The sequence below is a fragment of the Chlamydotis macqueenii genome, chromosome 5, assembly GCF_036417535.1.
Source record: "Chlamydotis macqueenii isolate bChlMac1 chromosome 5, bChlMac1.mat, whole genome shotgun sequence".
Classification (NCBI taxonomy): domain Eukaryota; kingdom Metazoa; phylum Chordata; class Aves; order Otidiformes; family Otididae; genus Chlamydotis; species Chlamydotis macqueenii.
In genome coordinates, this window is record NC_141560.1 from 71,173,726 (window position 1) to 71,188,821 (window position 15,096).

Here is a 15,096-nt window from a genome sequence, read left to right on the forward strand (position 1 = left end):
AGGGCTCTAAGTGGGCAAAGGAGCAAGGGGCTGGCAGACAGCGAGGAGCGTGGTTTGTTCTCTTTTTCACGCCAGCAAGGAGGGCTCTGCTCACCTCCACCTCGTCGCAGTTGAAGAAGTGGATGTCAGGTTTGTGCTGCTCTGAATCCTGGCACACCAGGAGGAGGATGGAGGAATAGCGCATTTGGTTCAGCACCGTTTGGCAGTGCTGGACTGTCGGCAGAGGGAAGTCCTCCAGCTCCTCCTGGAAGAGAAAGAGGAAGGGATCAGGCGATGGAGAACTACTGAGCTGACGGGGAATGATCCTGAGTATGAACTGCTGGGATCCCTGTTTGAGGAGAGAGACTTGGCAGAGCTTGTGCTTCTGACCAGTGGTTTGCTGGGCTCTTCAAAGATTCATGTCAAGGGTTGCAGAAGGGCAGTGGCTTGGGGCTGCGGAGCAGGAGAGAGGTGGATGGCAAAGAGAGGTGAGCTCTTGTTCTCCTCCGAGTCCTGAATCTGGCGCCCAGAGTTGAGACTTCCATAACTTGAGCTTTTTTGTTCACCATCACCTTATTGCCGTGCTCTACCTTGCACCACTGTACTTGTCACGCATCCCAGCAGAGCACTGGGAGGAAAGATGCTTTCTGTGAGGGACTTACTCTCCCACTGTCTCCCTGGATGACCTTGGGCTGATAGTCTTTAGTTTCTCACTGCTAAGATCAGAGCAGCTCCATCCCTCTCCCACTATCTGGCTGCTCCTTCCCCTCAGATTAGGTGCCCTACGTGCCTGTGTGTGTATCGCCTGCCAAACTGGGGCACAGTTCTCAGGCAGGTGATCCTGCGTGTTATTTGATGCAAGTAATACATCGTTCCCTTCCTGCTTTAGCTTTATGCAGATCTCTGTGGGCCTGCAAGTCTGCATCACTCCCACAGAAGCAATTTAACTGTTGGCCTGGAGCACAGCTCAAGGTATCGTTCACCTGGAGTATCTGTGCTCTGGAGCCGTGAATAAATCACCCCACGCCTACCTGCCATGTGAATGAGAGTCAGCCAGCCCCCGCACACCCAGGCGTGGATTTTGGTGGGGATTCACCCTTGTTTGGGTTCCTCAGAAACTGCCCTTCCCCAGAACGGGACGGCTACACGCTGCACCCCACGGGGCAGCCCTCGCAGGGCTCCGCGTACCTGCGACTCGCAGTCCAGCAGGCGGATGGACTTGTCATTCACTTGCAGCAGCATCTCCTGCGTCCAGATCTTCTCTTTTGAGTTGAGCAAGATGAGCTTTCGGATAGCGTCGTCCACTGTCACGATGGACTCGCTCTTGTCCATGATGAAGGTGGCCAGGTGCTGAAGTTGGGAGGAAAGGAGGAGAAAACAACTGAAAAACCTTTGGTGGTGTGTGTACTGTAAATCAGTGGTGAAGCTAAAGGCTTCAGCTACTGTTTGTCTGCTCTTTGGAGCACGGGCGTGAAAGAGCTGCTGCAGAAAGCGTACGTTCTAGTTGTTAGCACCAGCCTGTTGGTGGTGGCAGAGGGTTAGGGTTTCGTAACGCGGCACAGGTTTTCATAATGAGTTTCACCACTTGCGTGTTTATCTCATCATATGTTGGTTCTAGCAGCTCTGGCTCCCGTCCAGCAGCGCGTGTTTGCAAATGCTTTGTGCACACGAGTTGGTGCCCTGGCTCTTCTGAAAATGGCTTGGCAGTTTAAATATAGTACTTAAAAGTTAAAAGCACTTGCATTTTGCTCGTCTCGCGTGGCAGATCTCCCTGTGTGGAATTTGTCCCAGGCAAAGAGCTCACTCAAGCCGTGGGCATATGTTAGTCCTCTGTGCCGAGGTGGGATCCACACGATGTTTGGGCTTCCCTGCCCCAGGTAATTCAACAGGCAGCACAGCGGCTCCAGAGAGCTTCTGCGCTGCAAAGCTACCTGGTTGCAATACAGCTCCAAACCTGGCAGCTGACTGTGCACCAGCCCTTCAGTCCCCCCATGTTACCTTCCCCCAAAAAGTACCCAGATCAGCCCTCGTGGTAGTGAGAATTGTCATGGCTGACTGTAAGAAGGGATTTTTTTTTGCTAAATGCCTCTGTCCTGCCCTGTGGCTTTGCTAGACTGCCCTGGTTTTCCTCCCTTCCTCCACCTGTCCTACAAACCCAGCCCCGGTCTCTTCCCACCACCAGCCTGGCTTCCATGCTGGTTAAGTAACCCAATGGGTAATGTCCACAATCGGCATGTGCCTTGGCGGGCAGCGGAGGAGGATGAGGGAGGTGCTTGGGAAGGAAGTTCTTTTTCACCTGCAAAAGCCCAGGGAGATGTAAAGTGGGAAGCAAAGTAAGAGGCAGCAAAAGCTGACCCTGCTTCAGCACCAGGGAGGGAACCAGCACTGTCCTGCAGTGGAAATAGGTTACGAGGGGACCTTGGAGAGGCTGTGAACGTTGGGTCTGATACAGACCAGGTGGACCTGCGGAGGATGCCTGTACTCCAGGCATAGAGCCTTGGATGGTTGTGTTGAAGCACAGGCAAGAACGGTTGTTGCAATGAGCTTCAGACAAGGAGGATGCAGGGAAAGGCTCGGGTTTAAAGCACTGGTGGCCCTGACGGGCAGAAAGGGCTGAGTCTTCAAACGCGATGGTCGATGGTGGGAGTTAGGAGTGGAGAGGGTTTGTAGAGACCAATTTGTTGTGAAGGTGCTTGTTGGATAATTCACAGAGACTGGACAGAGCAGAGAAGAGGATAAACACTGCAGCGTGAGACCCAGTCCTGTGTTCGTAAAGCAAAGGTATTGGGTGAGGCACTGTCTAAATAAAACTGCGGGCAGGTATTTGAGCTGCAAGCTGAGATTGGCTGTGCAATCAGATAGGAAAACCACGCTCAGGTGTATGTCACTAATTGTAAAACAGTGCACAAAAACGCATTCGCAAAGTCAATATTATCTGTGCAGAGGTGACGAGCCCTCTGCTTTCTGAGCAGTGAAGGGAATTGGTTTGTGCCGGGTGCCGGGCATTCTTATCTGCTCTATTATTGTAACTGCCAGCTTTACAATCACCATAAATTCCTTTGTTGATTGCTGTTAAGTGAGTTAATTTTCATGGAGGGGAAAGCTACCTGTCTAACTCAGACTCATTAGAGTATTTTTTCTTTTCCATTTTCTTTAGATACTGGTGGAGTGAGAGGGAGAGAAGCTTGCTACTGTCTTTGATTTATCTCATTACAGCCGCTTTTCATGCAGATGGATATTAAAATGTAGTGGCTCTTATAGGAATGAGCAATGGCTCTGTCCACTATTAAACTTTGATCAGCTTATAGATTGCTTCAAAGGGTGTAAAATGCCTCTTGTGAGGAAACATCTGCCTACCTCACTGCCTGCTGCTGAAATCCTGTTTGCCTTGGTCAAAGTTCAAGGCAGAGACTCACAAACAGGAGGCAAATGGCATAATTAATGAAGAATCCATGTACGTGTCATTGTTTAAAGTCCCTGCTCTGGTTCCGTGAGTGACTTTATTTGTCAGGAGTCACCGGTGGGGATGGCAGGGCCACCGCTGGGGTGGCTGGCCATTGAGTTAGTTTCTCTGATGGAACCCAGGGCTTCTTTCCAAACAAGCATTTTAAAAAGTCTAAATTTCATTTTAAGCAACTGCATAGGCTCCTTTATTTCTAACGGTGTACTGACGCTCTCTGCTGGACTGGAGTCTTAAACCAGAGAAGAGAGGGCCCTATCTACTAAATGCGAGCCTCACAAAGTGCTTCCTTTCTCGCCTTGCCCAGTTTTCAGTGATGAATGGTCCAGCTGGCCTCGGATGGACACCTCTGTTCCCGCGGTGGCACGTTGTCTTCCAGGGATCGCCAAGCCTGGGGCAGCCAGGCTGGCTCCTCTTTGTTGAGTGGATGTCTGTGCCACTGGGAGATTAATTTGGCTCAATGCCTGTCGTGGTTGAAGGGTTTTGAGTTACCTGAGAGGACACAGTAGCTGAGGGAAAGCTGAAAGACGATAGTCGACGTGGTCTGGGTTCTTTGGGCAGATGAGTTCCTGTAGCTACCGCAGGAACCCTGTTTATAACCTGTCTGTCCATGCTGATCAAGAAGGGTTTGAAGCACAGGGTGATGAGAGAGACAACAGCTCCCACTGCTCTCTTCAAACGTGGAGGAGGAAGAGAGGACAACAGCTTCTCCATTTCCTGTTTCTCTGTACAGAATTTCCCTTGTCTTTTTAACATCATCTTTTTTCTCCATTCTCCTCTCCCTAATTACTCAACACTTTAATTTGCTGAATCCTCATTATTCAGAAAGGAAATAACTTTTTGATAAATGATGGTTTCGTATGCCATTTTCAATTTAAGTTTAAAGTGAAAAAGAGGTCCGTGTGTAATTACACCAGCTTCATGGTCTTTAATGGTCACTTTTGTCCTCCCTTCCCGACAGCCATTTCCCATCTGCAGGCTGTAATGACACACAGCGTCTGGCTGAAGGACCAGCGCTGGTTCCACAGCAAGCCCTTGAGACAGCGAGCTCCCAAGCATGTGTCACACCTCATAGCAAGAGGACGGAGTTGCTGGCCTGAAAATGTCCCCTAGCCTTGTGAGAGGATCTACACCAGAGCCTGTTGGACTTTCAAATAATGCCATAGTGGAACAACATGCTTTTTACTTTCCTACTCTTTTGTGCTCAGAGGAATCGGAGGGGAAGCCCAGATGACCCTAGCTTCAGTAGTGTGTTACGTGTGGTTGAGAGGACTTGTGTGGTCTCAGTCCCTGCGGCCAGGCTGGCAGGACCACGGTGACCCACGGCTCAAGGAGGGAAGTGACGGTGGATGGTTAAGTCTGAAAGTGTGTCCTCCAGTCCAGGAGCTAGAAAGAGTGACTGGACCCAGCTGGGGGGGAAGCTCAGGAGACAAGTTTATCTACAGGCATCCGGGGTCAGGAACTGGAAAAAAGAAATAGGAGGCTGCAAGCAGCTTTGCTGTTTGCCTCTCCCAGGGTGTGAAGAGTGACACTCGCTTAGTGTAAGAAGGTTCCCAGCTCCTCTTTGGCCTAGTGAAGGTCTGGGACAAACAAAACACATTGCATCACCGGCATCTCTCACGGATGCTGGCTGTTCAGCCCTGGAAGGTTTCACTACATACTCACTTGTACGTGGTACTGTGACGTCTCATGCATAATGACATTGGAGTTGGAGTATTTTTTCCTTTGTTCTGAAAAAAAAAAAAAAGAAGAAAAGCCTTCATTGTAGTGGCTGTTTATTGGTATGTTGGAGTCTGAGAATTACAGCTCTCGGGACAGTGTGCTGTGGTCTTTCTCACAGTCTGAGCTTCCAGCTTCAATCGGAGTATTGGGAGTAATAAGATGCGTTAATGATATTAACTTTACTAACAAGGATTGGCAAATGGGGTGTGTGGGGTACATATTCAAGCTGTATCCCTTAGTGCTGCTGCTAACGTGATCCATGGAGGTCAGCACCATTTGTGGAGGAAATTAAACGCAGTGTAAAGGAAAGGCCCAGGCAACGAATGATTCGGGAATCTCTTGGAAGAGGGCTGGGGAGGTGAGGACTAGCGTAAGGCTGGGATGTGCATGTGGCAAGAAGAAAAAAATCTAACCACAACCCACCAGTTTGGACATAACAACCCTTTGAATCACCCTCCAGAAGAAGCCCTCTGTGCTACCGTGACACTTTCAGTTTGCTCTCCTGCGTTTCCTGGCAAGCCACAGCGAAGGGCTGCGGTTACAGGTGGGATGGGCTGCGGGGAGGAAGGCCAGGCAGTCAGAACCTGAGCTGTTGTACAACATTTCTGTGAGGCAACAAATCGTCACTGCTGCTCGCATTTCTTACTGGGAAGCTGCAGCAAAGAGCAATTGGGGAAAAAAATTGCTTGGCATTTCATGAAGCTATTGAATATAATCCTGTAAGAATTTACCCTGCTGAGTCTTACTTGCTGTTTAATTGGTTTAATTGTCCCGAGATTCATTATAAATACTTTGCTTGAACAGCAGAGGAGTGACTGTCCAGGCTCAGCGATCTGTGAGCATCCAAGCTGAAAAGGCCCTCCTCGCCAGCAGAGGACATCCTCGCATCTCTGGTTTGCTCAGCAGATGCAACGGCAGTTCCATGTATTTTCACCCTTCCCAAAGCCTGCGCTACAACGTCCTGTCCTGTGGCAGCAGTCACAGCCGAGGGGATTCCATAACACAGCCAACGTTAGGGCTTCTCGTCTTTTAAAGAAATATATATTAGCCTTAGTTTGTGGTTTACTTCAAAGCTCTCTTTAGTGCCTTCTCAGGGATGTTGGCTTCTCTCTCGCTTTCCCCTTCTCTTTGAACACAGAACATGTGGTCTCATTTAACAAATTTCACATTAAAAAGGCTGGCACCTAGAAAATGAGTATCCTCACAGGAACTCATTCAGTTGGTTTCCAAATATTCTGGTGAAGTGGTGCAAGACTCAGGTGAAAGTTACCAAAATGTTTCTTTTTAGTTTATATTTTTAGTAGCATGCCACATTTTAGTTGAAAAACCACTCCCTAAAGACTTACAAGACATATTTGTTTGCTGAAAATTGAAGTTTTCCTTGTAATCAAAAGAAGGTTACTTTAAAAAAAAAAAAGTTGGAAAATGGAAGATAAGTCTATTTTGGAGTGCAGACAGTGAGATGAAGTGAATGTAGAGCAGAGCAAGGGAGGGCAGTGACTGGAGGAGGGCAGTGCTCTGGGGAGGAGCAGGGTCTGCTGGCATAGTGACTGTCCTGTGATGCCCCTGGAAGGCTCTGCCCACGTGGACGGGCTCCGTCAGGTCCCTCCTTTAGGTGATAATTAGAGAAAGAAAGAGGACAGCAGCCTAACGAAGGTGGTGACGGTGTAGCTGCTCCCTAGGGACACCATGGTTTGTTTGACTTCTGCTGTCCTCTGAATCTGCAAGTGTTTTGCATCCTTTTGGTTTGTTCAGCAGGGCAAACGCCAGCCTACGCGCCGGGTTCTTCCCTGCTTTGCTTCTGTGCAAATCCGTTCCCCTCTGGGTAAATGAGCACGGCTCAAGGCCTTGCAGGAGCTCAAGCGGTACTTCTGGCTTTCCCACTGCTAGTGTCTTGCCTTTTTTTTTTCCTTCTATCCCTTGTGTGAAAGAGAAGTGAGTATTTCCCATCTGCTGCTGTTGTACTATTGTGGTTACTATCCCATTTGTTTCCCCCCTGATGCGGCCTCCCGGTGCCCAGTACGGCCAGACGTGGTCTGCTCAGCGTTGCCTTCCTGCTCTTGGTAGAGAAACCACCAAGCCCCAGCCCCGCAGAATGAGCAACATGGGCTGACTTAGAGAGGTCAACCAGTTCTCCCTGCACCCCAGCCACCGTCGGCAGGGACAGGAGCAGGCTCTTGCCCGGCGCGTGTGCATTGCCACCAAAGCAGGAAGAGTGATGAGCGTGGGTGACAGGAGCAGGGGCAAAAGGGGAGCGGAAGGGAGCAGCGTCTGGTCTGCTTTGTGGTGTTTGCACATTTGTTAACAGGCTCCTTCTGAACGGAGCTTTACGAGCGTATCTTATTGTGGTTGCCGTGGGAGTGACGCTGGGGGGGCTCCCAAGCTGCTGGTCAGGGAGGGAGCTGGGGTGTGTGCAGGGGAAGGGTGCGTGGCACACCCCTGCCTGTCCTGTGGGTCTGTGCATGGGGAGAGGTCCACAAGCGGGGCAGAGGGGTTCAGGACACACAGAGAAGGGAAAGCTGTCAGGGTCAGCACAAGCAGTGGCTTGCATGCAGAAGAGTGCTAGCAAGGAGTGTCTGCAGCGAACAGAGCGTCCTGCTCGGTTCCCAAAGCACCGGGCTGCAGCTCTAGCTCAGTCCTGAGGGTGTCCTGGTATGAACAGCTGTTATTTAACCTCCTCCGGCAGATCCTGTGTAAAGGAGGGAGAAGCTGGCCTTGATCTGCTGCTCTCCCAGAGAGCTGACAGGAGTTAAAATACCTTACAGGCGTGTGCCTCCTTGGCACTCACTGCCAGGAATTTCTGCAAACGTCCTTCCTCACGAGCGTGCATGCCTCTGCACGTAACATGCAGCTTCGTGCCCGGATTTTTGCTGCATAGAATGGGACGGGATCTTGAGCCGGCCCATCCAGCTTCTCTGAACGCTCCTGTTCCAGGTTACTTGGATTTAGCTCACACCCGGTGGGAATTTGGGGTTTCTTTGGCTGTCCTAAAATCAGAGAGCTGCCGGGGAGGGCAGTTAAAACCTGATTACGGCTGAACAATCTCAGGGCTGTGAGCCTTTCGCGCTGTTTTCCTGCGAAGCGTCTGCCTTGTGCGTTGCCAGCGCTGACCTGGAGTTTGGGGAGGGGGGAAAGACCTCAGACACCCAGCACAGCCCCTTGCTCGCCCCTTAGCTTCCAGAGCGACCTTGAGTAAATTAACGAATATTTCAGCACGGCCGCGTCCCACCGTAGGCTCGCGCTGAAGGGTCAATGGCGTTTTCTGTTGGCGGTGTGTTTTAATTGCAGTCTGCCCTACTTCAGATGTGGGGCAAGGGCTGGAAGAGGGCACACAGCAACACGCACCCCAGGGATTTGTGTCTGATGGGAGTAACTTTTTTTTTCTCTCATAACCTCAATTTCTTCACCAAGCGTTTCTCGTGTAAATAGATGACACGAATGGAAATGAGAACACTGGGCCTGTGTGGGATGGAGACAAATTGGGATTTTTAAGACATCCCGTCCCCTCCATTTTAGAAGGGAGTGGAAAAGGCTGAAGTGGTCGATCTGGAAAGAAAGTGGTTTTATATTAGGGCAGGGAAATGTCTCCAGCCCTAAAAGGAAGGGTGCAGAGCTGTGGGTGAACATCCCACGGAGCTGCAGCTGTGGCTGGTGCCTACGGACTTTCTGGGGTCCCCTTTCATGCCTTTGCCCCATCCTCCAAGCTTGAAGAAGCTGCACATGTCATGGTCAGGGGAGATCTCAGCATGGATCTCTGAGAAAATGTTTGGAGAAGCCCTTGGAAATCCTGGGGACCTGTCGAAACCTCGGAGCTCTGCCTAGCCCTGCTTCCCATCACCTGCACTCGGGGTTAAGCTCACTCAGAGGGGACAAAGTCCCCTTTACCTGTTTGCAGCCCTTTCCAGCGACAAAAGCAAGGCCCAGGGCAGGGAGATTCTGTTGCTTCTCCCTGGGGGCATTTCTGCATTACCTTAAAAAGTACAGAACTGGAACAAAGTGCCTCTCTTGTCTCTCAGGATGCCATCCAAGTGCTGTCCCAGGAGCTGCCAGGGCAAGGAAGAGGGTGTTTCTGCATATTCTCATTCCTGCCCCTTTTTTTAAGATGCCTGCTTCTTCCTTCTCCTGAAATCCTTTCTGTCTTGTTGGCTTCTACCTGGTCCCCACACCCATGGAAACTTTTATTTTTGTGTTTCCTCCTGGCTACTGCAAATATAACCATGCAGCCTGAAAACGGCCAGGCTTTCCGGGGCCAGCAGGGTGCCAGAACACTGGGAGCTTTTAATTTCCTAGCATTTCGTTTTGATTTAAACACAGGAAGAAGTAAAGATCCAGGCTGTAAATCACAAAATAGTCTTAGGCCACATCTAATTAAGAAGTGTGGGTGCTTTAAAAAAAAAGAGGGGGTTTTTGCTTGTTTACTTTAAAGCAATGTGGTGAAACACTGCAGACCTTTCTGTGGATGCATTGTTATTTGCCCCAGCTTAATTCTGGCTCTGGTTGCCGTGGTCTGAACGGAACGATGCCTGCAGGGAGACCTGTGGCTGTTTGACTCTCGGGATCAAGGGGGATCCTTTACGTTGGACAGGAACTCCCTTGGCCGGAAAAGACTTCAGAAGACAGTTTGCTTATCCTGGGTGGCTCCCACGCTGCCCGTCTGCACAGCCCTGTCCTCTCTCTGCTTAATTTTGTATGAATGAACGCTGGCACGGTAGCAGCAGTAGCTAATTTCCTCCCGGTTTATCTGACACCTCTCCTACCAGGACACTTTGCATTTCCACAGTGTCCCGCAATGGAGAAGACCCAAGCACCATAACCTGTTACCCAACCCATCCCGTGTCCCCGGGAGGGGAGAATTTGCATAACCCCCACACAATAAATAAGCATTACAGGAATATAGCGATGACTTTCCCAAAATCAGACGACAGCTGCTCTCAGAGCTCAGGCACCAATCTGCACGTCTGTTTAAATGTGCCCTTCAGAGGCTGTAGTGGTGGAGGGCTCTGGATGTGACATGGGATGGGCTGCAAAGGGCAAGGAGAGCTCCAGGGCTGTGGCACCAGTACAGCAAACACTGGAAGATGATAAAGCTGGCATGAGCCCACAGTGACCACCACTGTGCTTTTTCCCTCCTGTCTGCCAAGAGAGCCAAAGAGGTGGGAAAACAATACAGCTTTGTCCCTTGCTTTTGGTGTCTGGCAACAGAAAGCCTCATAGCGTGGGGATCCTCTCTCATCTGGGGGAAGGTGGCTGGCGCGGTCCGCTGCTGTGGACTGAAGAGCAGCGGTGGGTAACTCACAGCTGTGCCGTGGAAAGTTTTGAATGACTTGAGCGTGGATGCCATGTGGGACATGCACACACTCTGGTAACTTGTCTGTCACTTGTCCCACTGATCTCTAAGACACAGCTTTAAGGGGAAAAAAAAACCCTATAAATGGTTCTTTAACTGAATTCCGTTCAGTTGTTCAGTCCTTTCCTAACCAGCCAGCTTTAATCCTGCCTCGTACCCAGGGGTGTGGGGAAAACTGCAAAGCTGTTCTCTGAAGAACATCTGCTGCTGGTGTCTGACAGATAAATAGCGCTGTGGGGATGCTGTTTCCCACTGGCACCAGTGGCCCCATGAGGAAATGGAAAAAGCCCAGACCACTGCAGAGGCAGCAAGGTGGATTTTATCCAAGGGCTCAAAACTGGGTGCTAGGCCGAAACCCCAGTGACGAGACTAAAATCTTGGCTGGAAGGGAGAGCATCCTGTTTGGCTTTATGTTAAGGAGTGGAAGGGATGAAAGAGAGTAATAAACGAGGGGGAAAAACAAGCAGGGTTGATGCAAATCCTGGAGGGACGGGGTTATCAGCTTGGTCCAGGAAGCCAAACCACATCTTTCGTGCCAAGTTCCCTCCCCATTTCCATGCAACACCCATTTTTGCAGGGAGCTGGGACACGGCTGTGAACGCTGCCTTCAGCCTGAGAGATTGTGTGCACGAGAGATCATAGAATGATCACCCAGCGGGATAAATTCTGCCCACTGGGACCAGCTTAGAGCTGAAATAACTTGGTGAAAGTCTCTCAGGATGTAGAGCAGTGCAAAGGAGGGGCAGAAGTGAGCTTGTCTCTCTTCGTGCCTGGCCTCTGCCAAGCCGGCAGGGCAGAGTACCCCCAGTACAAAGGTACCAGTGGTACCAAGGGTGGGAGAAAGGGTGGGGTTTTTGCATTTTTTAAGGGTGTGCGAGAAGGCAGAACGGCTCCTCCTGGCCGGGGGAGCGCCTGCGGTGCTGCGCTGAGCTGCGCGGGGGTTCCAGGCTGCTCCAGGCAGCATCCCAAAGCTCGGTCCCGAGATACCATCTCTTTCTGCCCAGTTACATTCTAAACTGCTCCAAACAAAAATTCGCCTGTGCTCTTGCTGTACGCTGGGGCCAAAGTCAGTTGTGGTGTAAACAGGTGCCTCTGTAGCCAATGCAGCCAGTTCCATCAGAGCTGCGAAGGCCCCAGCCTCTCCTCCGTGCGCATCCCTCTCTGATTAATTAGCGAGTTCTATCACACAGGATCCTCCCCGTCTCTCCCCGTATTTGTTTTCAGCCGTTGCTGGGCAGAAGGCCCAGCAGAAAACACGGAGGATGGAGAAGTCGTATGTGCAGCAGCCTGCGAGGAACCAGAGATGTATGGGGTTAGGTTTGTTTTCCTTGGCAGCACCAGAGCCAGGACCTCTCCTTCATCCCCTGCAGCCCACTCCAGCCCTCCCTGGCCTCCGTCTCCATTAGCTCAGCCTACGGGAAGGCTTGGCTCTCGCTTTCTGCAGCTTGCCAGTTCTTTATGTTATCTATACGTTATCTAGCAGTGCACACGCTGTTTATAGTAACCTGCCAGTGCAGCATGAGCTAGTCCTTGTGCCAAACCAACAGGTCGGGACGCAGCCCTCCAGAGCAGAAACGGCGCACGAATGCCTCTGTATGCTAATGGCAGCGATGCAAATGGCCCGGGCTGCGCGATAAAGCAGCCTCGTGAAATAGCATCCGTTCCCGGGCTCCGAGCACGGGGCCAGGTCTGATCTGGCAGCCAGACCGCGCATCTGCGGCAGCGCAGCTCTGCCGATCCGACAGGTTCCTGCTTCCTCGCCAAGTGGGAGGCTGCTCCAGGTTCTGCAGGGTTAGTCAGGGATCTGGTCCTGGGCACCGCGCAGACCTGCCGCGTCTGAGCTCCCAACAGAGAGCATCTGCAGCTCCCTCCCTTGCTTCTGCTGCTGAACCCCGTGGCCAGCCGGCTTGGGGGGAGCTCCATTTTGGAAGCATCTTTGCAGCTTCTTATGAAGCATCGAGCTCCCTGGTTTTCCTCTCAGCACCATGGTACTTTCTGACCTGCCATCGGTGGCTGGGAATCTTTGCACAGGGCAGCTCTCGCTTGCAGCTGGCACGTTAGTCCAGGCTCTGGAAGCTCCTGGAGTGAATGAAAAGGCTCTCATTGAGGTGGGGGCAGCCAGAGGTGTGAATGGTCTGGGGCAGCAGGAGCTGATAGCACATCAGCAGCTGCTAGTAGGTGTCACGGGGCCAAATTCCTCCTGGGCATGCTTAATATTTGCCACTAGCTGCGATCCAAGTGCTCACATTCCTTTTTTTATTAGCTGAAGACACGGCCCACTCTGGAAGAGCAAATAAAAACCCGACGCACCTCCCGGGCTGTGCAAGGACTGAGTACACGGAGAAAGACTGCGCGTTTGTGGCCGGCGTGCCAGGGAGCGCGAGGCGGTCCGTACAGCAGCGTACTGTCTGCTGGGCAGGCACCCAGGGGGAGAGAATCGGGGTACTGAGGAGCTGCAGGGGAAGCTCATGGGCAGAGGTGTTCCTTTTTGCCTTTACAGCCAGAGCTGGAAGAAATATGCCAGAAATAATCTCAGTGAATGCCAGTGCTTTCCACGTTTAGCTTTTGCTAAAGGACACAGCATGTATCTGCATCTGAGGGACACGGCAGTGAGTGGCGCCGTTCGGATGCTGCTCAGGGTTTAGGTCTGTGCGTGGTCCTCCCAGCCCAGCTGTGGAGCTAGGCCAGCTCAGTTTCCAGCCACCACTCCTGCCAGGGCTGCACCTTGCAGACAATACCAGTATGTTTCATATCTGTGCACAAAACCTATTCCAGAGGGCTGTGGGGAGGGAGCAGCACCTTGGTGCTCCCATTGCTAACTGTGTGACTTGCGTGGCCTCCAGCTGAAGTCACTCACAAGCTCACGGTTTGGGCAGGCAGTAACTAAGAGTAAATAACAACCCTTTTGTTGGCCATTGTTCCGAGCTGTCGATCACAAATGCACATCTACGGTGCAGCTTTAGGGAAAGCAAGACTGTCTTGAGTCAGTGTTTCTGTCTTTCTGCTCTTGGGGCTGTTCTGGAGTTGGCACAGCTCTCGTCTGTGATGGACATCTCACAGCAGCGACCTCAAAGCCCTGCGAGCGAGGCTGCGGGAGAGCTGGTGGCAAGGAATGACAGTCTGGGGGCGGTGCCGGGGCTGGTGAGTCTCCTCTCAGAGACCTCTTCATGTGGCTTGGGGCTGGAGGCCCTCTCGGGAGATCTATGGAGATTCCCAGGAGTCGGTTCGTGACCGTTAAACATAATTTACTCCTCTGCCATCGGTGTGTTCCGCCTAGCCAGGGCCAGCATCCTCTGCCAAGCTGGAGTCGTGGCTCCCCAGGGAGATGATACCTGTCCAGGGCCATGCCGGGCAGGCAGGAATGGCTCTTCTCTTTGTGTTAGTGCCCCGTGTCCTGTTACCGAACCGGAGCCTTTCTTGGGTTACGGGGCGCGTGCGGTGTCAAGTGATCGCGCCTCGCCGGCTGCTGCTGTTCAGCACCGCGTTTCTCCAGCCTAACTTGTGCTACAGGCGGTTTCTCTTGCTCCAGAATCCCTTTCCAGCCCTATACCCCAACAAGTTTTGATCTTTCCCCAGAAATTAGATGGAGCAGGCAGGTTGGAGCCAATAGGCTGGATCTCACGGGTTTGGATGTGAGATGAGCGCTGCCCTCCTGCCGGGCTGGTGCCTCGCACCTCTGCGGTGCCCCTCCGCGTCCCACCCCTCTGCTCTGCGGCCCCGCTGGGGGCCCAGCCTGGTTCTGGATCTGCCGGGCGCTTCTGTGCTCCAGCACTTGATGTGAGAGGCAAAGACACCCCAGGAGTTGGCCAGGGGCGCTGGAAAGCGACTGGGCACCGCAGGGACAGACACAGTAGCCAAACAGAGCTCTGAATGCCGCTGCAGAGCGACTTCCTTCCTACAGCCCCAGGAGGAATCCGCTATAATAGTCAAGCTGCCCTCGGCTCTGTGCCGCTTCTCCTGGGGACGCTGCCTAGTCCCTCCCAGAGACAGTGCTGCCTGCTCAGCCCTGGAAGCCGCTCAGGCGAGCGCCTGCAGAAGCCGGTCTGGGTGTCCCCGCAGAACGGGGCGGCAGGAGCCTCCTGTGGGAAGCGCTTCTCAGAAACGCTTCCTTCCAGCCCTTCCCTTGGCTTCTGCCGCAGCTGCACTGGTTTCCCCGCCACGGGCTTTCATCTAGGTTCAGAACAGACGCCGGTAAGCGGAGAAGCAGCCTAATTTATTTATGGTGTGCATTAACATTTATTCAGCTGGTTGCTGTGCACTCAGTAAGGTGGGAACTTGATAGGTGCCAGCCATTCCCCCTGCCGCCGGCGGAGCCGGGGCTCGCTCTGCGCAGGCAGCCACAGACGCTTCCAGAACGTGGGGCTGAGCAAATGTGGTGCTGTTTTGCTAAGGGGGGAGGAAAGGATGAGTATCCTGCTCCCATGGCAGCCAGGAAACTCCTCGGAGGACAGCTGAGCACCTAGAAAGTGTATCCAGCTCTGGTAGGGACAGAGCCAGGGGAAGAGATCCCAGGGCTTTAAGCCAATTTCTCTGCAGAATTCCTTGGTGACTTGGTTATCTCTCTGCATCCCTCTGTGCTCACCGCAGT

The 15,096-nt window shown here is 52.3% G+C and overlaps 1 protein-coding gene across 2 annotated transcripts in view; it reads right to left on the reverse strand.

The window, feature by feature from the left end:
* Positions 1-15,096, reverse strand: part of EPS8L2 (EPS8 signaling adaptor L2) — a 56,669-nt gene that overhangs the window by 18,256 nt on the left and 23,317 nt on the right. The window contains exons 4-6 of one of the 2 annotated variants that reach the window (XM_086750120.1): positions 5,105-5,169; positions 1,168-1,329; positions 95-244 (exon numbers count right to left, since the gene is read on the reverse strand). In XM_086750120.1, coding sequence (XP_086606246.1) covers positions 95-244; positions 1,168-1,329; positions 5,105-5,169 — 377 coding nt within the window. Of the gene's footprint in view, positions 1-94; positions 245-1,167; positions 1,330-1,476; positions 1,533-5,104; positions 5,170-15,096 lie in introns of those variants that run through there. The other variant, XM_086750121.1, reaches the window with a different exon arrangement.